This window comes from Pleurodeles waltl, chromosome 5 (genome assembly GCF_031143425.1).
Source record: "Pleurodeles waltl isolate 20211129_DDA chromosome 5, aPleWal1.hap1.20221129, whole genome shotgun sequence".
Taxonomy (NCBI): Eukaryota; Metazoa; Chordata; class Amphibia; order Caudata; family Salamandridae; genus Pleurodeles; species Pleurodeles waltl.
This window is the reverse complement of record NC_090444.1, coordinates 45,212,721-45,238,400: the sequence shown is the minus strand read 5'-3', so window position 1 is coordinate 45,238,400 and position 25,680 is coordinate 45,212,721. Positions and strand designations below refer to the sequence as shown.

Sequence of the window (25,680 nt, the reverse complement as noted above, 5' to 3'; positions counted from 1 at the left end):
TGTTCAGGGCTAGCAGGGCAGGAAACATGTTGACCTCATTTTAGAACACCTCGCCCAACAGTTTTCATGGTTTATGTTGTAATCTTGACCTGAACGATCTCTGAGAATAAATCCCCAGTGATAGGGTTGTCCATAGCCAATGTTGAACTGATTTCCCTCCCAGTCTCCCAGAATTTCCACACGATTTGGAAAAATGGGACTGTCTTTTGCCATGGATACCATCAGTCATAAAGACTGCCAAAGATCTCCAATAAAAAGTCCTGCCTTGGGCCTGCTGGGTATTGCAGCCCCCACGCAGCAAGGAGCAACCCTGTTGATGAATAGTGCCACTTTGGTGGGCGAGGACTTGTGCATCCTAAAATGGATTTCCCAATAACCATACACCGTCATTGATTCCCAACAGGATCCAGTGGCCTAGCAGAACTGCCTTTCAAACCTGCCACCTAGTTACCACCTGCTTTTACTTGATGGTAGTTTTCACATGATGTTTTGCCTTTTTTTCTTTTTTTATTGATTTGCGATTTGTAAAAGGTTTGTACATACAATAAGGATTCAGAAATCGCAATTCATATTTAAGAAATCGCAAAAATAATCTCTATTCTCTGATTCCTTAAATATTCAGTTTCTTATGCAAATTTAATAAATCCTTATTATAACACTTTTGTGAATAAGGATTCCCTATTTTAGTGTTCGCAAACCAATTTGCAACCAATATCTAAATCGCTAAAGCTTTGTGCAGGAGGGACTAGAGGCCCAATTCTGTTTCTCAAGCCTCCATAATTAACATTACTAAATGAAATTTACTCACCCATTCAGCCATGCACCACTTTTGTGCCATGATTCACTTTTGCATTTTAAGGCTACACAAGTGACACCTAAACATATTCAGAAGGTGAGGATCTACAGTTAGGACCACCTACGAGAACAAAATACACACTACTACCCAACAGACCAGATCAGAAAAAAACAGTACCCATTCAGAAAAACACACACTCATATCCAACCGAAAAGATAAGACAAAAGACCTGTCATAAATACAAAACAGCGCACACCTGCTAAGTAGTTGCCTATCACTGTACTTATAGCAGCAATTTCCAACATTATACACCATGACCAATATACAACATATCCAACAAATATCCAACAGTACTGCCCATATACTCCAAGTAGTCAATATACCACCAAGAAACACTACGCCCACATAGCTCTATCCATCGGACAACAGGCATGGCTAGAGACCTAGAAGATGCTTATGCAACTGGCAAAGCCCTTCAGCCTTAGGGCCTGATTTAGAGTTCAGCGGGATACATGAAGGAAATCGTGCCTGCTGTATTACAAGTGTCATTGAACATAATGCATTTTTAATGTAGCAGATGGGATATCTGTAACATTTGTGACAGAGTAACCCATCCACCGAACACTAAATCAGGGACCTTAGCCCTAGATGCCAAAATCATATACCCACAATTCAAGGAACACAAGAATATGATTAGGACACATCATGAAATCATGATCAGTAGAATCAGACTGTTTGCAGTGCTAACCCTGGAACCATGTAAATTCACTGTACTGCAAAGAGTGCTACAAGACCATATAAGTGGCAGAATTTGCGCTATGCAAATAACAATACTGAGCCACCAAATTATTTTTTCCATTCTAGCTCACCAGGATGTAGCATCTGAGAATATATGACTAACAAACACCTACCAGGTGGAGGGAGGGAAATGGCCACAATTCTAGTTCAGATTAAGTATGCTTTACTATGTGGCTACTGCAGCATTATTTGAAGGACATGTGGAAGGAAATACATATGGGAGTCTCAAGCAGGTTCGGCAAAATGATTGCATAGTTTCACACTCACTTGTGTTAGGGTCACTAGCCCCTTCTCCTGCATCTGGTGACTCACTGTACCAGACCTCTTCCTCTTCTCCTTCTTCTTGCTTAATCCTCAAGAAAATGTCAGGACTAACAGCAGGGTATCCTGAAGAAAGTTAAAACATATTTACAGAGATACATTTCAGGAACAACGTTTTATCTGTCGAACTGTAATATGCTTAACTAGCGGATTACTTAAGAACAAGTCCTTTACAATTGTTTTATACATTATAACTGCCTGATAATAAGTATATTTATATCTTTCTTGAGTTTTACATAATGTTGACATGGGTGGTTTAATGGGTTCTTATCCCAACAAAGAATATGATGACAGTGATAACAATAAGGATGACCAGAAATCATATGGGTTTTGTAGGAGGCTGGCCTGGCTTGTAGTGGGTACCAGAGGTACTTACCTTGTGCCAGGTCCAGTTATCCCTTATTAGTGTAGAAGAGGTGTTTCTAGCAGCTTAGGCTGATAGAAGGTAGCTATGGCAAAGCAGCTTAGGCTGAACTAGGAGACATGTAACGCTTCTAATATACCACTGGTGTCATATGCACAATATCATAAGAAAACACAATACACAGAAGTACTAAAAAATAAAGGTACTTTATTTTTATGACAATATGCCAAAAGTATCTCAGTGAGTACCCTCAGTATGAGGATAAGATATATGCACAAGATATATGTACACAAACCAAAATTATGCAGGTAATAGCAAAAGGAAGTAATGCAAGCAATGTAAAGTTACAGGGGATTGCAATAGGAGCACATAGGTATAGGGGCAACACAAACCATATACTCCAAAAGTGGAATGCGAACCACGAATAGACCCCAAACCTATGTGAACTTGTAGAGGGTCGCTGGGACTGTAAGAAAACAGTGAGGGTTAGAAAAATAGCCCACCCCAAGACCCCGTAAGGTAGGTGTAAAGTGCACCTACTACCCCCAGAGAGCACAGAAGTCGTGATAGGGGGATTCTGCAGGAAGAACAAACACCAGCAATGCAATAACAGTGGATTTCCGGACCTGAGTACCTGTAAGACAAGGGGACCAAGTCCAATAGTCGCGACAGTGTCGAGAGTGGGCAGTAGCCCAGGAAATGCCAGCTGAGGGTGCAAGGAAGCTGCCACCGGTTGGAAGAAGCTTGGAGTTCTGCAAGAAAGAAGAGGACTAGGAACTTCCCCTTTGGAGGATGAATGTTCCACGTCGTGTAGAAGCTTGCAGAGGTGTTCCCACGCAGAAAGACCGCAAACAAGCCTTGCTAGCTGCAAGGGTCGCGGTTAGGGTTTTTGAATGCTGCTGTGGCCCAGGAGGGACCAGGATGTCGCCACTTGGATGAGGAGACAGAGGGGGCGCCCAGCAAGTCAGGAAGCCCTCAGAAAAGCAGGCAGCACCCGCAGAAGTACCTGAGCAGGCACTTAGAAGAAAAGTGAACCGGAGTACACCCGAAGTCAAAAAAGGGAGTCCCACGACGCCGGAGGACAACTCAGAAGGTTGTGCACTGCAGGTTAGAGTGTCGGGACCAGGCTTGGCTGTGCACGAAGGAAATCCTGGAAGAGTGCACAGGAGCCAGAGCAGCTGCAAATCACGCGGTACCCAGCAATGCAGTCTAGCATGGGGAGGCAAGGACTTACCTCCACCAAACTTGGACTGAAGAGTCACTGGACCGTGGACGTTATTTCACTCAGGCTGCAGTGGCAGGCCTGTGTAAGAATTGTCAGAGCTCCATATGGGTGGCAAAAGAAATGCTGCAGCCCATAGGGATCTCCTGGAACCCCAATACCCAGGGTACCTTAGTACCATATACTAGGGATTTATAAGGGTGTTCCAGTATGCCAATGTGAATTGGCGAAATTGGTCACTAGCCTGTTAGTGACAATTTGTAAAGAGAGAGCATAACCACTGAGGTTCTCGTTAGCAGAGCCTCAGTGAGACAGTTAGGCATCACACAGGGAAAACATACAGGGCACATACTTATGAGCACTGGGGCCCTGCCTGGCAGGGTCCCAGTGACACATAGACTAAAACAACATATATACAGTGAAATATGGGGGTAACATGCCAGGCAAGATGGTACTTTCCTACAGGTTTCTAAATACAAAAGGTATGATAGTCTGTGTGTGCCAAAGTATAATTCTGTCCTACATAAGCCTACAGATACAGGTAAGGTACCAATAAAGTAAAAATGTACCCCAAGTGCAGAACCAAAGTCACTTTAGTGACATCTGTACTCCTTATGCCATTTGCAGTCAAATGACTCTGGCTCAGCTCATAATTCCAGTCCTCCCCCCTATACGCACACACACACACACACACTGGGCCACGTTAATGACTGCCGACTGACAGGAGGATGAAAGGCTTCCACAAACAATAGATCCATCTGACAGTGCTTGTTCCTGGGTAAGGAAAAGATGGAGACGGAGTCTTCATATGCTACTAACCTTTCACAAGGCACCTGGCCTGAGAGGGCTCACTCTAAGAGAAACAAAAAATGACAGCTAGATGCATGGAGCTAATCACAAGAGGGGCTCCCCTTTGAACTGGTCGAGTAAAGGGATCAGGCAGCTATGCTAGTTGGGGGCAGGGCAGAGAATCTCAGGGAATGTGTGTCAAAAAAATCACTTCAGGCTACCTGGTCAACTGCCCCAAAGTGATGTGTAGGAGAGTTGGGGTGGGTGATGGAGCAATGATTGGTCATTCAAGGATTGGGCAGACATGACTATGTTCTAAAATTTTCCATACCCATGTAAAAAAACCTGTACAAGGTAGACACTGTTGAGAACTTTCTGGACCTGGGAGTGACGGCACCAGAGCAATGCCCAGATAGAAGGAGAAGACACCGGACACCAATGCAAGGACAGACCTAAAGAATTTTGGACCCCAGCTGACACCCAGTGACTAGGAGAGTTTCTGCAGGGCCAGTGGCGCTGACCCTATTATGTCCTCTGATGGACAGTAAAAGGATGGTTGTGCTGGGGGGACTTAGGGTCCACCTGGATCCTTTTTGGACTGGTCCTGCAGATAGTAGACCTCCATCAAGTGGGGGACACTCACTTTGCTGCTGCCACAGAGTTGCCCTACAAGATGGCCACAGCCAGGGGGCCTGGAGACAATGGCAGGTAGATTATTCTGCTCGGGACTGCAGGGTATGAGGTGCTAGTGAGAACACTGCAGGCAAAGGCATGTGCTAGGAGCCTAGAAGGAGGACGGGTCTAGCGTCAGAAGATAAACGGCGGGAGGGCAAGCCCTGGGATCTGCCTCATAAGATGGAATGCAGTAAAAATAAGTTCCCTAAAGAAAGATAAACGTTACCAGACTGGAGGCCTGAAGAAAATACTCTGTGTGGCTAGAGCTCGCCATCAGGAGCAAAACAACACCTCAATCATGAAATATTGCCCAGTGGGGCTGGAGAAAGCAAAGAAAGAAGGTTGTTTCCCTAGGGGGCAACTGCTCCACTGCAATTGCTAATTTAGTAGTGAGACGGGCCAAAGAGATGGGGGTCAACACACAAACAAATCATTCCAACCATTTCCAATGCCCCTGAGGGGCCCTCATCTTTCCTGGGCTGACGCCAATGAAACTGAGAAGCGCTTAAGAGATCACCACACTTGACTGATAAGAGCCATCAGAGAGAGCCAACCCCTAAAGGCATTGCTGGGTGCTCTGAGGAGGAGAGGGAAGCTCCCAGCACTGCAAGCCCCCATCATGTACTGACTACAGATACAAACTGTAAACTTTGCACTTGTATAGCGCACTACTCACCCGTTAGGGTCTCAAGGCGCTGTACACATACCGCTGTGGAACCCCTCCTGGCTTTTCTTTGTGAGGCACCCACTCCTGGACAGCCCCAGGGTGAAGTCAGGCATCCAAACGCTGTGAGGGCCGTTGTGGAGATTAAGCAAGGTTTTGCTCAGAGTTACAGAGTGGGACCCATTAATTAGATTAGGCACCGAGGCGAGAATTATCTGGTCCAATGGAATTGAGCCCAAGACCCGCTGAGGTGGGAATTGAACCCTGGTCCCGGGCCAGATCTCTGCATCAGGGTCTGCCGCTCTAACCATTGTGCCACACTTCTCCACTCAGATGAGGTGAAGAAAGGAAGGTACCTATGTGGGAGCAGTGGCGTAGCGTGGGAGGTGCAGGGGGGGCCGGCCGCACCGGGCGCAACATCTGGGGGGGGGGGGGGGGGGCGCGCTCGCAGCTCTCTGCCCCTGCCTGGCTCACTCACTCTCTCTCACTGCAGTGCTGGCTGTGCGAATCCGATCCGAGCCGCCGGGTCGCCGCCCACTGTGGAGGGGGGGGGGGGGGGTGCCAGGCGTGCGGTGCGGAGAGAGAGTGAGGGACTATCTGGGGGAGGGACAGTGCAGCGTGAGCGCGGGAGAGAACCACACCAGACCAGCCCAGAGGCAGCAGCAAGAAGAAGCTGGCAGCAGCGGCAGGTGACACAGGCCAGAGAGGAGAGAGCCAGTGGTGACAGACGCTGCAGGAGGAAAACCTAGGAGGACCTGGAGGAGAAAACCTAGCCTGCCGACTGCTGTGATCGGGACCGGGACAGACGGTGAAAAAAAAGGTAGGAGTCACGAGTGACAGGAGTCAGGACTGCCTGGAGTAGTACTGGGCTCAGTGGGCTGGCTGTGTAGTGCTAGTAGTAGTGACTAGACTGACTGACTGAGTGTGTGAGAAGAAGAACACTGAATAGTATGCAACTATATGTGGACAGTGGACATAAAAGGCACAGAAGAATGTATTTAAATGGAGCCATATGATTATGTAGCGCTACTCATAGAGGATCCTCAGAGAGGGGATCTATTTTATGGGGAACCTGGCCTGCTGTAAGGGGGGAAATCTATATGGGGGACCTGCCCTGGCCTGCTCTAAGGGGGATCTATGGGGACCCTGGCCTGCTCTATAGGGGGATCTATGGGGGACCCTGCTGTAAAGGGGGATCGGCCTGCTCTAAAGGGGGATCTATGGGGACCCTGCTCTAAATGGGATCTATGGTATACATTGATAATTGTTTATTTAATTAAAAATGTTTTAATACTGCTTAAATGTTTGTTTACATTTATTTTTAAAAAGTGTGTGTGTATATATATATATATATATATATATATATATATATATATATATATATATATATATATACACACACACGCACATGTGTTTGAGGTGCACACCCTAATGCCATAGGCTGCGCACGCCTATGCACTCTGTCTGACTCTGACATAACAGTTCGCTCAGTCAGTTTAACAGCGAGTGAGCAGAATCAGCAGTCTGGCGCTGTCACAGATTTCGCAAAAATTTCGCTATTGTCACACGGATCCTCCTCCTAGCCAATCAGGAAGTGGGATCCACTTCCTCATTGGCCGAAAGGCGAATGCATGCAATTGGCTGAGCTGCCGAGCAAGAGGCGGGAGGACTCGAGGAGACGTGGGGAACTGAGTAGAAGCCGCCGCTGCAGGTAAGTCTCTCTGCATTGAAAGGGGGCACGTTGGTCTCTCTGCATTGAAAGGGAGCACACTGGTCATTCTGCAATGAAAGGGGGCAGTGAGCTGACGAGATGGATTGAAGTTTGGTTGGTTCAACAGTGACGAGACAGATTTCGATCCATATGTAGCTGCTCCAGCTCAACATAAGTTGATGTAAGCCAGTGGGTCTAGCAACCTTTAATTTGTTTTGTTTTTTTGCTGAAAGCGTAAGGCAATAGGCATGAAGGTGAATAAACATTATGTTAAGAGTAAAGAAATGGTTATACAATGAAGGGGTGCTAAAAGTGCAGCAAGGCAAGAAAGTGATTTTCTTTTTTTTCTTTTTTTAGAATTTTAGCAGAATACTACACCTATATCATGCCATACAAAAAAGAATCTGGTGCACAAGGCGGGAAAAGGAGAAAGATAGAGACAGAGCAACAAGCTAAGCTAGCTGGAAGCCTTCACCGGTTTTTGGTGAGTACTGCTGAAATTACAGCAGGACCATCAGCAGCACCACAGGAGACTCATAATCGTGATCCTGTGTCGGTGGACATTACTGTTCCTGCATTAGAAGCAGAGACAGTTTCATCTAAGGATGTTTATACTCAGCCAAATCTGGCAGAAAATATTGACCAAAAAGTTTATACTGATATTGGCTATTGGCCTGAAACCATGGATGAAACCTTGAAAACTGAACTTGTCAGGCGAGGGACAGAGGAACTGCAGAATAAGGATGCATGGTTTCCAAGAGACAGTAATGGCAGGTCATTTTCCAAGGATTGGTTCTACATACATTTGGAGAATGGTGAGACTATGTTAAGGACATGGTTGGTGTTTTCTCCTGTAAACAATGCTGCATATTGCTTTCCTTGCATGCTTTTTCAGAAGGCTAAAGGGAAAAGTTCATTTGGAAAGTCAAGTGGATTTAATGCATGGAGAAAGTTAAGCCCTAGATTACTAGAGCATGAGCGCAGTTCATATCACTTTAGTGCATTTACAATGTGGAAAGAATTAGAAATGCGGCTGCATAAACAGGAGACTATTGATGCTGCTGCCCAGCTTGCACAACAGAGGTCATTTGAAAAATGGAAGGCAATCTTAGTCAGAATACTTGATTGTGTTCTGTATCTAGCCAGGCAAACCTTACCCTTACGTGGTCACTCTGAAGATTTAAATACAGATGGTAACTGTGGAAATTTCTTAGAAACTTTCAAGTTACTCGCCAAATATGACCCAGTTGCCAAACAACATCTTCACAGAGTACAACGCACAGATGGTTACATTGTGTCCTATCTCTCTCCACAGAGCCAGAATGAGTTTATTAGCCTGCTCGGCGATCACATTCGAACAGTCATCTTTCAAAATATCATAAAGGGCAAGTATTTTGCTATAATGTTTGATAGCACTCCTGATATTTCACACACTGACTAAATGTCCCAAGTGATTCGATATGTGCATATTGAAGATTCAGGAGTCCATGTGACAGTCTTTCATTGACTTTATTCAGTTATATGGGAAATCAGCTGATGTCATTACAAAACAAATTTGTGACAAGTTGCAAGCTGATGGCCTTAAACTAGAGCATTGCTACGGCCAGGGATACGACAATGCTGCGACTATGGCTGGACACATTAGTGGTGTACAAAAACGTATTTTGGATATGAATCCCAAAGCAATGTTTGTGCCATGTAACAATCACTCACTCAATCTTGCTGGGATGCATGCAGTTGGTGTTGGGACAAAGTCTGTTACTTTCTTGGGCACTGTGGAAAAGGTGTATGCATTTTTCTCAAGCTCCACCCACAGGTGGGATATCCTTAAGAAACATGTACCAATTCGTGTAAAGCGATCGTGTAACACAAGATGGAGTTCAAAGCATGAAGCTGTATGCGTACTTGCTGAACACACTGAGAAAATAATAGACGCTTTGGAAGCGTTGAGAGATGGGCCGGAAGAAACCTCTGAAACCAGGGGTGATGCAGGAAGTCTTTTAGTTTGCATAATGACATACGTTTTTTTCTCTTTCTTGCATTTTTGGAACCCAGTACTAACCGAAGTAAATGATACTCAGATCTACCTGCAGCAAGAAGGACTTGCGCTTGATCAATGCGTGCAAAAGTTAAAAGCATTGGCTTTATTTTGTCATGAAAAACGTGATAGTCTAGTGTCAAAGGCAACTGAGAAAGCTCTGCAGGTATGCAAAACCTATTGCATACCTACAGAGAGAAGAGTTGGAAGACGCAAGAAGATGGATGGTGAGAACAGTTGCGATGCTGGCTTGACCTTAATACAGGAAACAAGCAGAGAACAACTGGAAGCAATTGATCAGCTTCAGGCAGAAATTAAAAAACGTACTACGCACATGAATACGCTTCACCAGCGATTTGCTTTTTTGCAAATCCAAACATTGTTGGATACTGGAAAAGATGATTTTATTAAGAAACAAATTCAGCACACGTGTGCTCAGTACACAGAATTGAATGCTCCATCTATGCTCACCGAAATAACTCGACTTCGGCACCACATTATCTTGTATAAGGAGGTCAATCCTGATGAGCAGGTTGCAAACTGGTCAGCTTTAGATTTGCTTCGCTGGGTGTATAAGTGGAAGCTGCAAGAAAGTTTAACTAACTTTGTTGTCACATTAAGAATCTTTCTTACTATCACTGTTTCTACAGCGAGTTGTGAAAGAAGTTTCTCAAAACTTAAACTAATTAAAACATATCAGAGATCTACAATGAGCCAAGAAAGACTGAGTAATCTAGCAATACTGTCCATTGAGAGAGACTTTAATGTAGATTTCAATTCCGTTGTTGAAAAATTTGCGCTAATTAAAAGCAGGCGAATTTAAATTAATCTGTATATACAGATTGATATCTTGCACTTCTATTAAAGAATTACAATTAGAGGTACAGGATTGAGGAAGTTGGCTCCATCTAGCCCAGTCTTGGATCATCTCCAGGGTATGGTTCCATTTTGATGTTTAGTTTTTGTTCTTGATATTTTTTGTCGTTTACGATGGTTGTGAGACGACATATAATAACATCGCCCATGCTAGGTTACTACATTTGTAGATTTGTATTCATAGACCTGCTGAAAATGTGGAGAATGTGTAATGCATGTTCGCACTCAATAAAGTGTTTGAAAATAAACTTGTATTTAGATGCATTTTACTTTAATTACATCAGTATTTTCATAACAAACAATACATGTGCTTAGGGGGTAAGGGTTTCTTTAACTAATCTAGTGGAAGAGACTCGAGTGCTAAAATCCACGGGTTAGGGGGCGCAAATTACTTGCCTTGCCCCGGGTGCTGACAACCCACGCTACGCCACTGTGTGGGAGTAGCCTCCCTCTGCAGTCCAAGAAAGGTACTTACACTAGGTTCCCCATGGAAGGGGAGGGACACTTGGCACTTAAAAATGAAATGTTTTAGGCACAAGGCTGCATACTAATGATAAGAACAAAGGCATTTTAGAGTAGAGAAGCAGTTCATATACCATTCATTGGCTTGGCCTAGGGGATCGCTCCGGAAACCTTTGGGGCACTCAAGAATACACACATGGTTGTTTGTAGGGCCCCACAAGTGGACAGGGTCACCACCAATATTTTTAAAAAGCCTTTTAGGGTTTGTAGGAAGTACAGCAGATCACCTGTCCCCCATCAAACATTTCGCCTGATGACTTTCTACGTCTCCCAGGGGTTACAGGAATGACCCCAAGAGAGGTTGGCTTGGTTTTCCAAGCATTTCTGGAGCAGTTGATTTTGCAAAAGGCCTGAGTGCGAGAGCCCTGCTGGTTGGTCATAAAGATCCAGTGGCAGAGTGTTAAACGTAGTAGAAAGACTTGCAATCAAGAACTGAATTAATAATAGATTGAAATGATTGTTGATGATGTAATTGTTCTCATCACAAATGAGAAACTTAGTTTGTTGGTGATGTCATTATTTATTAACAATGACAAAATTGAAAACCAAATATTAAATGGTCTAACCAAGGTCATGAAAATGCTTTTTTGACAAGCACAAGGATAACAATGAATCAGTACATATTCTAATTAAAGTCCCTGAAACGTTCTGAAATGCTTTATTGATAATCACAAGGTCAACAGTGAATCATGACAGTCCTTATTAATATGTCAATGTAAATTAGTATCACCCATTTAATTTTAAAGTAATGTATTAGTGTTTATGATCTACGTCTACTTTTTGGTAACCGCGTGACACTCTCAGAAAGCCAGTAGATTGTGTTTAATATGTGGGGATATATAGCATAGACCACAGGAACAAGCTGTAGACCCAGAAATGGCCTGGGTGTGAGATATTCAAATGTAACAATGTCGAATCGGGTATCCTCTGAAATCATAAATCATAATTCTTACAAAAACACACCTTGTATTGTGCAATGCCAAAGATCGAGAAGAAAAAGGAAAATAAAAGCTATCACCAAATAAAACAGGTTATGCAAATTAATTTTTCAAATCACTTGTTATTACACGTAGCACATATTCATTAAATAAGTGAAGTAAGTGCTCAGTGTAATGTGAACATGCGGTGCTCAACAGTTCGTGCAAATGGCACAAAAAATGGAGGTGATCACAATAAAATCAAGGGCACAGTGGAAAGACCCAAACAACAAGTGCAGATCGTTGAGTAGACAAGCCACAGTCCCAATTTGTATAACAAATGGATTACTGCACATAGGGGTCATTCTCTCAACCAGAATGAAGTAGATGGTGTTTCGACCCTTGTATCAATGAAGGGTCATCATCAGGACCAAGGTGATTAAATCTGAGCACAATCAATCAGAGATGCTGAAATCACTGTTCAAGCATGTATAATTCTCCTGGGAAGCAAATCAATCTTGTAATTAAAGGTGGGTGCCCAGGAGCACACAATGCAAGGTGCAGGCAGAAAAAACAAGATGCTGGTACTTCAAGCAAAGACGCAACCAGCCAAATAATTTCTCACATTTGAAAAAAAAAAAAACACAAAATAATTAAAGCCAGAGCGACCACACTGGTCATCTTCCTGGGATAGGTCCAAATCAACTGGAAAAAATAAGAGAGGAAGATTTTAAATTATATCTATTTAGACATTGTTGCATTTGAATAACATATATTGGTGGCACTGTGATCTTAGGTTTTAGGGCTTGCTAGGGGTGTGGGTGTTACCATGGGTGGTGCCATTAATGTGTAGTACTCAGTATTGTGTGTGTGTAATAGTGTACCTTTCCTTTTTATAAGACAAAGTGCTGACTGGAGACAGATTTATTGTGTGCTGTATACCAAAGCACTGAAGAACTAGCCCACACCACCTCCCCTGACTATACTGTGTACAGCTCTGCTTCACTATCCTGAGGGGGTCAAGTGCTACAATAAGGGATGTGGTTCCCAGTCAAGGTAAGGTTGGGGGCATATTACTTGTGAAAGACTCAGATCCTTCACAACTAATAACCCAATTACTTACAGAATCAACCCAAATGCAGAGGAACAGCGTTCAAGGTCATAGCAACTACAACTAATAAAGGCCTACAAGCCAGCCCTGCTGCAATGGAATCAGGGGACTCTGGGAAGATAATGAAACATCCTTGAGATTCAGTAAAACAATGTGAGAAAACAGGGCTGATTGCAGAGGCCCCCTAACTTTTTGCCCCCATTTTCCACTTTTTGCTGGTGTTTTCCTGACTCTGATGGTGCCCTGGGTACTGCTAACCAGTGCCAGGGCCTGTGCTCTGTGTAAAATGGATATGCAAATTAGGCTAATTATAATTGGCTAAGTTAACCTACCTATAAGTCCCTAGTATATGGTAGGGCATGTAGGTTTAGGGACCACAGCATAGGTAGTGCACCCATAGGTGCACTGCTGAGGTGCCCAGTGTCATTTTAAAGACAGGCCTGCCTTGCTGGCTGCTTTTAAGTTAAAGTTATATGCAAATTCGACTTTGGAATTAAAAGTAGTTCCAAAGTCCTAAACTACCTTATTTTTACATATAAGTAACCCCTGGGGTGTGCCCTATGTGCCCCTAGGGCTGGGTGCCATGTACCCATAAGCAGGGGCCTTATAAAAATGGTTTTATAAGCCCTGGTGAGGTAAAAACAGCCAAATTCGTTTTTTCCCTCATTGTAGTAAATGGCCTTCATAGGCTAGAATGGGGAGACTTTATTTTACATTTTAAAGTCTCCTTAAATGATGAATAACAAGAATTTGGTATCAAATTAATTGTTGTAATAAATCCCACAACTTCCAGTTGTTGGATTTAATATAACTTGTTCAGGTAAAGAGTTTTAAACTTTACCTGAAAAGTTGCCAATTTCAGCCCTGCATTGTTTTTGCTGCTGTGCTCTGATTGGCCAGCCTCTAGCAGCTTGGCCAAGCTGCCTTGATGAGGTGTGAAGTGGCCTGACTTCACACAAAGAGATGTGCCTGTGGGAGGGGATCTCCCCTCAGCAGATGGTGAGGCAGGAAGGGGGAGGGCTGCCAAACTGGTCTTCAAAGGCAGAGAAGGACATTTGGAGCAACCAGCAACACCCCCACATCCTGCAACCCCAGACAACTAGGTGCCCCCTTGATTAGATTAGGAGAGGGCAGGAGAGGGGTGTGTTTATGATTTTTAGCCACACCAGTGGGTGGGCTCAGCCAGATGTAACCTCCAAAAATCAGATTCAGCCATGATGGATTTTTAGAGAATGTTGCCTCCTGGGATTGATTTTTGCCACACTTCCCAGGAAGTGGTCATCACAGGGGGAAGGACCCTGCACCTGATTGGAGAACCAGGACCCCCCTGTTTTTCACCCAGGAGCAAGGATAAAACTGGCAGACCTGCACCCACACCTCAGTTCCCTACCACATCCAACAAGGAAGAACAACAGAAGAAGGACTGCCCTGCTGGACCCCTGGCCTGCACCTGGAACCTGCACTCAGAAGGACTGCACCAGCTGCACACTTGGGCTTCACTGATTTAAATGATCCACATAATTATTATGATGTATTATCAGTGGAAAAACAACAATCAACATAATTCTGGCATAAATGAAACACACCTGTATCTACTGTAGACTCAAACAAATATGGAATGCTTGATATTTCAAACAATGTTTAACACATTCTAATAAAGATTGGTTAAAAAATATAAAGAAAAAGTTATGTGAAGTTCATCCTAGATATTGTTTTATATACAACACTTTCAAGACAGAGGGGGTCATTTTGACCTTGGCGGACGGCGTAGGCCGTCCGCCAAGGTACCGCCGCTGAATGACCGCACCGCGGTCAAAAGACCGCGGCGGCCATTCAGACATTTCCTCTGGGCCGGCGGGCGCTCTCCAAAAGAGCGCCCGCCGGCCCAGAGGAAATGCCCCTGCAACGAGGACGCCGGCTCAGAATTGAGCCGGCGTAGTTGCAGGGGTGCGACGGGTGCAGTTGCACCCGTCACGTATTTCAGTGTCTGCTTAGCAGACACTGAAATACTTTGCGGGGCCCTCTTACGGGGGCCCCTGCAGTGCCCATGCCATGGGCATGGGCACTGCAGGGGCCCCCAGGGGCCCCGCGGCACCCCCTACCGCCATCCTGTTCCTGGCGGGAGACCCGCCAGGAACAGGATGGCGGTAGGGGGTGTCAGAATCCCCATGGCTGCGGAGCGCGCTCCGCAGCCATGGAGGATTCACAAGGGCAGTGGTAAACCGGCGGGAGACCACCGGTTTACCCTTTCTGGCCGCGGCTGAACCGCCGCGGTCAGAATGCCCTCGGGAGCACCGCCAGCCTGTTGGCGGTGCTCCCGTGGTCGTTGACCCTGGCGGTCACCGGCCGCCAGGGTCAGAATGACCCTCAGAGTTCTTTTCTTAAGAGAAGAATAATATTAGAATTAATTACTCTTCCTAACTTTATAACCATTGACCCAGAAGCTAGTTTAATATGTCTCACCCCAATGATTTGGAAACAGGTCTTTTACCCCTAGTAGTTTAAAAAAAAACTTTAAACAATTTAATATATTATGAATAGTTCATTCCATCAAATTTTTTGAATTGATTACTCATTTTAAACAATGAAAACGTACATTATATCAGCCTTTGCTGCAAACTCAGCCTCTCTTACTTGTGATGGAGAACGGCCCCTTGCCTTCTGCTGTCCGCTCATTAACCTGGTTGTTCGTGCAGAACAAGTTCTTCTCAGGTTTAATACGAAATAGGATGTCTTGGTTCACAATTGCATAGCCTGTTGGGAACATCATGTACATTAAGCAACTGTCCCGCCCAATGGATGGTTTGGTGCTCAAACATAATGGATGGCAAAGTCTTGGCAGGAAGCAACATCCTACATGTAGAAATGCTGGTTTGGGTGACTCTTGATTATTCTAGTGTTTTCCTAACTGAATGGGATATCTCTAGATCTTTCATTTAAGTCCTAATGTACCTTCTTCCAAAGGACTTGATCCTCAGCCACTTGGCCTGTCATCACAGTCCTGCTTAAAAGAGCCGTCAAAATCATTTAAAGGGCAACTTTCTGACTTTTCTTCCACCTACAGGCTCATATAATCCCTCACTGGCTCTTTTCCACCTTTGAAAAGTATTTTCTGGTTTCTAATTAACAAACTTTTACAGCTTTTAAAACTTAAGTTATGTATCTGAATCCTAATATGTACATGCAAACAAAAAGTTTGCCTCCTCGTGAAGGAGAGGACATCTTGAGCGTTATCCCCATCTATTCCATGCATTACTGCATCGGTTTGCACACCATTTCTCAAGGGGGCTCTATACTTTTGCCTATCTTTTGTTACACATAGTAATATTTGTTCAAAGTGTTTTCCTCAAAAGGTGTCTCATCTAGTAGGGAGAATGCCAAATCATCCTCAAACAGCAGTAGCTCCTTCAGTAACTCCTAACACCTCTTTGCCAACTACATTGAGAATTTCTTCACCATCCAGTCCTAAACTCCTACAACTTAGAATTTGTGACTGAATTTGTAACTGCCTCTAATTCACCTGGTACAGAATGGACCTGTATTCCTTCATGTTTAAGTCCACCATGATCAAAGTATTTCCACAATCCCAGGATGCTCTTTCCTAACTAGTCTGTGTCCTCTGTCCTTCCACTTGTCACCCTCCATCCTTACTGTTGAAACACACGTTCAACCACTGACTACACAAGTGAGATTAGAGTGAAGTATGCCTTCAGCGTCAGGCTGGCATCCCTAATTAGTCAGTTATGTCAGGCTTCAATTACTGAACATCTGGAAAATGTATCCAATGTGCCTTCAACACTGCAAAGTGTCTGATCAACAAGCTTGATTACTGCAAGAGCCTCCAAGTCGGCATACCACAGAGCAAAATCCTCCCTTTCGACAAAACTATCAACGAGGCTACCAGGACACATATCAACCTTTTAAGACATATATCCAATCTTTTCCTTCAATCACCAAGACAACTAGCTCTGGATGCAAGATAGAGCTCGCTTTAAAATCTGCAACTTGATTTTAAGGCATGGCATGGCACAAACCCTCTATCTTTGCATAACGTCACATGCTACATGTTAAGAAATGTTATCTTCCACAGAATTTAAGCATTTTACTCTTCCTAAAGTGCAACAACCTCATTCAACTTCTGCCACTTACGTTATACTCTGAGCACCCCGCACAAGGTACAGTGGAACCATGAAAATAAGGTCGAAATGACAGAGACATAGCAACTTACCCAAGGATAGGAGGGCCTCATGAATCTCCTTCATCACATTCCTATAGAGTGTCTTCTGCCACTCTTGCAAACCATCCCACTCCTCCTCTGAGAAATAAACTGCAACATCACGAAAAGTGATAGAGACCTGAAAAAGAAGAAATACCCCTTCAGTGCCTCCTTTAAATACACGGCATCCTGTCCATGGGGCTGCCTTGGGCCTATCTTAGAAGTAGTTTACATGTAGTAAAAGGTAACGTTTGGGCCATGCTTTATCATGTGATTAATTCACTCAGATTCCTACTCAGCTGAAATAGTGATAACATTAAGTACCAATGCATAGTATTGACAGTTCTTAACAACATGACTTATTCAGGCAGCAGGTAGAGTCATAAAAAGTAGTGCATTTCATGATCTAAATTCATGCCCAGTTGTATACTTTTCAATATTAGTATCCATTTTGACTCATTTCTTCTGAGCTCTAACTCATGATTGCCCCCTCTTGGATGTGCTCTTGTCTGGCTAATGCCCAAATATTTTAACATCGGGACCTCCGTTGTCGAATGTTCCTTTATCATATGACGTACTACTGGAGAAAATGAATCATTATTTCTCAAGGCCCGTACATGTTCCTGGATCCTTTCCTTTAATGGCCGGATAGTGCTCCCTACATAGATCTTGGTACATTCACATATCAACACATAAACCACATATCTAGTATTGCGGTTAATGAAATCTTGGATCTTATATATTTTGCTGCTCTTGAAATGGAAAGAAAGGGTCTTGTGTAACGCCAATTGGCATATATTACATCTGCTGCAATTAAAGAAGCTCCTAGGTTTTTCGGGTAACCAAGTTAGTGGTTTCTCCTTTAATGGTGGTAAGAAGCTTTTACATACTAAATCCTTAATGGTGGTACCTTTTTTGTGTACCATGTGAGGCTTGGTAGGTAACATGTGTTTTAAAGTGTTGTCTGTGTGTAGGACATTCCAATGTTTGAACAAAATCTTATAAATGTCCTGGCTGTTTTGACTAAAAGAGGTACAAAATGATAACGGTCTTCTGGATAAGGTATTCTTTTTTCCCTTATTTATCAACAGCGATGATCTTGACAACTTATTTAATTTTTTTCTTGCACTCTTCAAGATTTGGCTGGAGTAGCCTCTCTGAATAAATCTATTTTCTAGTTTGTCCAATTCTACCTCACAGAGCCTGTTGTCACTACAGTTCCTCTTCACTCGAACCATTTCCCCGAAAGGAATGGCATTAATTTGTGTAGTGGGGTGGGAACTATTGGCATGTAACAAGGCATTACAAGCAGTACCTGAGACCAGAGCTGCTCCGACATACTCCTTTTCTGTTCGTCCTTCTAGGTGTAGAGTGCTGAAGAGAAGCAACAACACCAGGAGTAACGCTGACTTATTCCATCAGCCACAATCTGGAAAAGGAGACAAAAACACATCCTGCGCTTAAAACTGAAGAACTGCTTTCAAACATTAGATTGTAAGCACAGTGACAGATTGTGCACTAACAGAAAAGAAAAGGAATTTAATCATGGCTTTCGTGAGGGGAGCAGGCGATGTTGCCTTAACAGATGAGTCAGGGATGCCCTCCTCTAACAGGGGGAAAACATAGTAGGACACAGGTGGTCATAAAAACACATTAATCTGAGGATGTGAGATGATATTGCACTGGAGAGGAAGAAACAAGTTATGAGAGGCAAGCACTTGTCAAATGGGAGGAAACAGGAAGGAAGGAGGTAATCAATAGTAGTGTTACTCCCCAAACGTTGTTGTGTGGAACACAGAGGACTCATCTCTGTGAGACAACCAAACATGAGGCAGAGTTTGTGTCTTTAAAACTACTCTGCCTCCTCCTCAGATTTTAAGAAGACTCCCTAGAAATTGGTAGTGACTGAAAATACACTATTTTACAGTTGCAGACTAAATTCATATGAAACCACTGTGGAACAATATTAGCAATTCAAGCTCCCCTTTTCCTAACCCTTGCGTGTCCCATGGTTCAACCTTGGTGGCTGTGGAGTGAAGAAAGTGCTATATACAAGTGAAATATAATTTATTCAGGACTTCTAATCAGACAATGGAATTAACAAGCATTATTTCTCAAGTGCAGCTCTTACAAATGTCAACAGCTTGTGTTCCCACAAAAGACACAAAAGGCACAACATTACCCAGAAAATACACAAGGCACCACACCATACATGTATGTCACTCTAACGATAGTGCCTAGAATCTACTATTTGCTCTTCTTCTTAGCCTGCCGTTGAGGATTCTGAATAGGGTGGGTAGATTCTCTCCTCTCATTCATTCCATGGTCTGTGCGTTTCTCTTTTCAATCACTCTATAAAACTGTGTTAAAACCACACATCTCTACTCTGCAAAAAATCCTGGTGAGTAATGAAGTGTTTGCTGTGTCTTATGACTTCTTCTAAGAACAACTAAAGGCTTTCATTGCATGACATCACCATTATTTCTTTACATAGCAATATCTTATGCCAGAACAACAGCAGGTGGGCAACAGTGGCTTTCCTGTGGGATGCAAAACAACATACTTTAGCTTAATATATCTGAAAGTATCTTCATACCCCATAGAACCAAAGACCTGGTTTAATAAACAATAAATGCATATTAAATCTTAGGACTGCATGCACTTGTTCACTACATGAACCACAGACCTCATTCTTCAAATCAACCATCATCTTATATAATTTAAGTGTATTTTACTGCTTTTAAGAACACAGCACTATATATAACAGAGGGGCTTGTGTAGCACTCCCCTATCATGCAGTACCATTGAGCAAAAATACAACACAAACAGACATACCACACTTCCCTCTCTTACCCCGTTTGTACTCCCTTCATTTTAGTGTGGCTATCCTGTGTGGAGTATCTATGACTCATCACTTGGCATCCTTCCTTTCCCTTATATTCTGTCATCATGTTCAATCAAGGGCAATATATGCAGGTATCAGGGGCATGTCAGTTCGTAGAGTTCAGCAAACAGCAGTGTAATGTACGGCCTCAAGAGATCTCGATAGGTGTCTAATTGAGAGGTTAATGTTAGGGTCAAACACTCCATTCCCAATATGTGCCACATCCGATGTAGCCAAGCCGCGTGCGTAGGAAGTTTCTCTGTGCCCCACTGGGATAGAACAGTTTGGAGCGCTGCTCCCAATGCAAGCCCAATTTGTTGCCCCTACAGAATATGAGTGGAAAAGTCAGTGGGTTGCGGAGACCCAGAACAATGTAAGCTGGGAGCCACTGCAGCTGTGCATCAATGTGTTTATCAGTGTCAGCTAAAACAGACTCCCATTAGCACTTGTTTAGTGATGAGGCTGTGTCTCTAGAGAGAAGCCATTTTTCAAAGGGAGTGAGCGGGCGCTAAGCGCCGTTTTGCAAGTCTAAATGGGTGACTTAGTGCCTGATTGCACATATCACTGTTGCTCCTGTTACCCCAGGGTCTGTCTTAAGCTGCTCGAAAAGGAATGGCCCATCTGAATTAAACATGTGGCACACTGATGGCTAGTCGGCTGCCTGCCAAGCTGCGAACGCGGAGGGATGGAGTCAATGAGTAAATTCTGGGTTGCCAAGTAAGGGTGTCAGCAGCGAGGGGAAGGAGGTCAACCCACTGCGGACAGCTACCTGGTCCCAGACACCAGCCGTGGCTCTAGTAATGTGGGAGGAGTATAGACCCCAAGCTCTTTGCTGTTTGTGCAAGAAGGGGATCTTCCATCAGTGTGGATTTATTGCGCTGAGAAATTTGATACCAAACTTCCCAGAATTCGGTGTAACCATTATGGAAATGTGGAGTTCGTATTTGACAGACTCCCAGACCATATACTCTTTATGGCTACCCTGCACTTACAATGTTGAAGATTTGGCTTAGACACTGTAGGGGCATAGTGCTCATGCAACTATGCCCTCATCTGTGGTATAGTGCACCCTGCCTTAGGGCTGTAAGGCCTGCTAGAGGGGTGACCTACCTATGCCACAGGCAGTGGGTTGTGGGCATGGCACTCTGAGGGGAGTGCCATGTCGACTTAGTCATTTTTTCCCCACCAGCACACACAAGCTGTGAGGCAGTGTGCATGTGCTGGGTGAGCGGTCCCCAGGGTGGCATAATACACCCTGCAGCCCTTAGAGACCTTTCCTGGCCACAGGGCCCTTGGTACCAGGGGTACCACTTACAATGGACTCATGTGTGCCAGGGCTGTGCCAATTGTGGAGACAAAGGTACAGTTTAGGGAAAGAACACTGGTGCTGGGGCCTGGTTAGCAGGGTGCCAGCACACTTTCAATCATAACTAGCATTAACAAAAGGCAAAAAGTTAGGGGTAACCATGCCATGAGAGGCATTTTCCTACAATGCCCTTTCGAGTGAGACTGAAATTCCTACCTGTTACAAGACTGAAGCAGCAGCTGGGGCAGTTGCATCCACCAAACAGCAGAGCAACAGCCAATGGTGGTCCCTTAATGGACATCAGATTTAAAAAGTGTCAAAAAATGAGTTGGAAATCTATTTTTTGCAGTGATTTCCAGCTAGTTTTCCCTCCCATCATGTGATATTGGATACTCACTGGGTGACCAATATTGTGTGACACATAATGGCACCATGTGAGCTGGCATGGCTGATACACCTCTATGTAGTGTGTAGGCACTACAGTGGCCATGCTGTATTCACCATGGGTTTCTGCTGAAGAATTTGAGCATGCATGTCAACATTTTCAAGCTGGAAAGTGGGAGATTTTGAAAAATAAATTGAGGAAATGTAATTTTATTATTGGCTTGTATTGAAGCAGAGGCGATTTTAGATGGGGAGACCTAAAATTGAGTTATTTTTGGCTTCAAAAATTGGGAATCTCCCGCCTAAATTGGGTGTTTATGCACTAGAGTTGGTAAAGCCACTGAAAGCTCGAGCAAGGGTCAAGTCTGAAGCCTGGCTTAGCTCCCGGTCCAGTTGGAACATCAAGCCCACAACAAGACAGCCCTCACTCTACTCTCATGCACAGAGGTAAAAACAAACCATTAACATTTAGGATAGATAAATAGATACCAATTTAGTGGCTGATTTGTACAAACTGAAACAAGAAAACCTGGTTTATTGTGGCTTCCCCAATTAAAGCAAGTAATCTGATTTTAGGTAAATATTTTATTTCCCCGCTCCTCCTTTTTTCTTTATTTTTGGATATATGAAAGGACCATAAAATGCTTGAATTCAGACTACCAGCGCTAGAAAAATGTGTATTTGATGTAAAATATTATAACGTTGTTTTTCAAGTATCTGGGCCAAATACAATATTCACATGACAACAGTTGTGCCTCTTAATTCACTAATGGGACTGTCGCCAGGGTGGGGGTGGGAGCAAGAATGGTTCTATTTTCATGTTTAAAAACTGTCACTTTTAATAAGTACTTCTGAATGCAGTGCTACAAACTGACATATCAATGCCAAATGTTCACGTTAATGAAATACACCTGTTTGTGATCTGACTTGATAGTGTAGCTGTCTGTCCCAGGCGAATTATGTGAGACTCACAAGGAGAGACGCTTCGGTCCCACCCACATTTATTTAGAAAATATGGAGTACTTGTTTTGATTGAGCAGACTGTACTTCCACCCAAAAAGTGCTTGCACTCCACACAGCTTTGATCATGGTGTTTATTAGGGTCGGGCATGCAAAGCACTCTGGCCCTGGTGCAATCTCTCTATGGGCTTTTAACCACGCCCATCAGTCCGGTTGGTTTGTTGGCTTGACTTTTAAAATTTGCTTGATTTCATTAGTGAAAAGCATGCATACATCATGCCTTTTCCGGTGTTTAGCCCCCCTCGAGCGCACCGGCTAACACCTGAAAACATACGAGGCTCAATGTTTTCCATATGGTTTCTGGACTACTTTTTGTTTTTATTTCGTAGGCAGCGCAATCTCGCTGGGCAGTAATCGAGTGCTTTACATGACATGAACGATGATACATTTCACTGCGAGTAAACTCCTGTTTCCTTTTTTTGTGTCTGAGCTTGAAATTCAGGGGCACACAGATGACACTGAAAAGCTATTAAAGTGGGTTAGATAACTAGATAATTGATATTTTATCTGGCAGCAACACTGATGAATGGAGAGAAGTCATTAAACTACATGGATTTTCAGGTCCGACTTGACAGCGCAACTGTCACCTGATCTTTTAAGTTTATACCAATTTTATTCTGCAGTTACTGGCTTCTGCACAGCTTCACCACTCTTCCCCCTTCTATTATACTTGTAATGCATGACATTACCATATAATATTCCTACACAGCCAGACCTATTGGCACTGTCAGCGCTCGTATTTTGAAGGCACGTTATCGTACTTTGCGTGGCGGTTGTTGTACTATTTTAACGGCGGACACCCCCCGGGCTGCAGCTGTGCTCAGGGTCATAGAGCCCCCCCACCCCGCCGTCTGGGGGTCTCTGCGCTGTCATGCAGCGCCCGTCGCTCTGCAGGGTCTCCCCCTCGGACCCTTGTCACCCAGGACCTCCCACCGCGCCCTCCGGCCCCTCCCCGGCTCTCACCTGCTCCCTCCGCCCCTCGGCTCTCATTACAGCCTTTCATTCCCATCACCGGACGTGACGGAGGCGGACGTCGCGGGCTTCCGGGCCTCGCGCTGCGCTTGCCGCTCCCCTATTGGTGGGTGGAGCCATCCATCGGACTGTCGCTGTGCACGTACCTCGGCGTGGTGGGCGGGCGTTAGGCCGGAAGTACCCTGAAGTCCGTTAGGCTGCAGTCCTGGCTGACCGGGGAGGGGCATCTCAGCGCCTAGAAGTCACAGCGGGTGGGGGACAGCGCTTAGCTTGCGGTTGGATTGGCCCTGCGGGCGGGAGAGGCGGCGGGGGAGGGGGAAGGGGCGTGGTTCGAAGCTGGTGGGCTGTTAAAGGGAATGTATAACAAGGGGCGCCTGTGCTGGTCTCTACCGCATAAAGAATCTGTTGCCGCACGTGGCTCGCTCAGGCTCAGCTGGTTTGTGGGTTCAGTGTTCATGAACATTTTTTAGGAGCTTGTGACCGTTTTCAGCGGCGAAGGGCACAAACATCACGAAAATTCCTCGGATTAAAGACGGCGTTGGTACATAAGATTGCATCGCTGCGTGGCTATCTATTAAAAATCATCGTTCTTTTAACGTTTCCGCCAACATTAGAGCTGTGACAACACTGGCACACATTGACTACCTCGAGTGAACCAGAAAAATCTATTTTTTTCATCTTGTAGGTCTAAAATTGTATGTGGAGCCCGATTGCTGTATGATACGTGTCGAGCGTGCTGAATTTCTTTATTGTGTCAGATTTTATGATCAATTAAAGTCAAGCACAATGAAGTAGACTCAAAGCGAAGTAAGTTTAATTAGAGTGAAGTAAAATGATTTGCACAGGATGACTGTAATTTGCACAATAGGTAGAGAGGTAAACTGGGATTTGAACTTGCTTACCTTACCCATGCACTTCAACCATCAGATAACAATAGTTCTCTGCCTTCTGTTACAGGGAAATCTGTTAATAAAATAAGACAAATCAATTTGACACAGCAATATAGGTTTAATCGATTTTCAGCTGGGAACAACAGGCAGTCTCACATAGAGGCCACGACTGAAGTTCAAAGTTCTGGTTCAAACACCAGTAGCATTTATACTGTAAAACCACAAAAAACTGTGGTCAAAAGTTCAGCATTGCCATAAGCAACTACAAGCAGTACAGATAAGATAATAAGGGAGAGCTACCTCTGGAAAGGAGCACGTGCACTTGTTGGCCTCATGGGTGGGTAAGTTACACTGACGTCATTCACCATATCTATCTTTCTGCACAACAAGACATTATATGTTGCGTGCGGCTCATGGTAGCCCTGCCTTGAGCAAATACTTATCTGACCCCTACACAGTTCCCCTTACCACGATATGAATGACTTGTGGTTTTTAGGATCCTTGCACTAAGACAAGATACACCCTTTTGTTCCACTCTGTACGTGCTAAGTGAAGATCTTGAAAGTGACAGTTGGTGCAGTCCAAAAAACTCTGATTCTAATGTGGCTTTGGGCCTCTTGTGTGTTTCAGCACAGCTAACTTAACATTGCAGCATGTGCATAAGTTTCCTAAGTAATAAATGTTTGTCCTAAATATGACCTGCCTTTTCTATTGAACCCACAGTCTGTCTTTTTTTAACATGTCATTTAATAAGCATTTCACTATTTACATTGGTTTACAACGATCTCTAGCCTAAAATGTTTGTATTGGGATTAATGTGATGTATTCCTATTCTTCCTACATCACTTCCTTTACACTTGTTGTTTAGGAAGTAAATCAACGTTCATACAGTTACTAAGTAAGAGTGAATCAACCATGTACTTGTTTTTAGTGAACATAGAGTTCTAATTGAGGTTAAAAAATAATTGAACACAAAGCTTTGCTGTCTTCTGGCTCAAAGGAACAGAGAAGCTTGACCGTCAGGGGAATCAAGACCAGAGTTACAGTTGATCTAAAAAGTGCATACTTGAAACAGTTTTAGATCAAGCGTAAGGGTTCGACCTGGACTATACTTGTACTGTGGAAGGAAGACATTTAATTTGTTGGTTTCTGTGTTCCTTATACATTTATGCTCGCTAGTGGTCAGTTCTGCCTTTTCTCCCTC

General features: G+C 44.0%; 1 protein-coding gene across 2 annotated transcripts in view; it reads right to left on the bottom strand.

Moving 5' to 3' along the window:
• LOC138295317 (zinc finger protein 570-like) overlaps positions 1-23,647 on the bottom strand; it is a 50,851-nt gene extending 27,204 nt beyond the window's left edge. The window contains exons 1-5 of one of the 2 annotated variants that reach the window (XM_069233535.1): positions 23,578-23,647; positions 18,336-18,449; positions 17,033-17,159; positions 15,439-15,558; positions 1,862-1,981 (exon numbers count right to left, since the gene is read on the bottom strand). In XM_069233535.1, the coding sequence (XP_069089636.1) occupies positions 1,862-1,981; positions 15,439-15,558; positions 17,033-17,159; positions 18,336-18,359 (391 nt within the window). In that variant the 5' untranslated portion in view covers positions 18,360-18,449; positions 23,578-23,647. Of the gene's footprint in view, positions 1-1,861; positions 1,982-15,438; positions 15,559-17,032; positions 17,160-18,335; positions 18,450-23,375; positions 23,449-23,577 lie in introns of those variants that run through there. The other variant, XM_069233536.1, reaches the window with a different exon arrangement.
• Between the last annotated feature and the right edge of the window lie 2,033 nt (positions 23,648-25,680).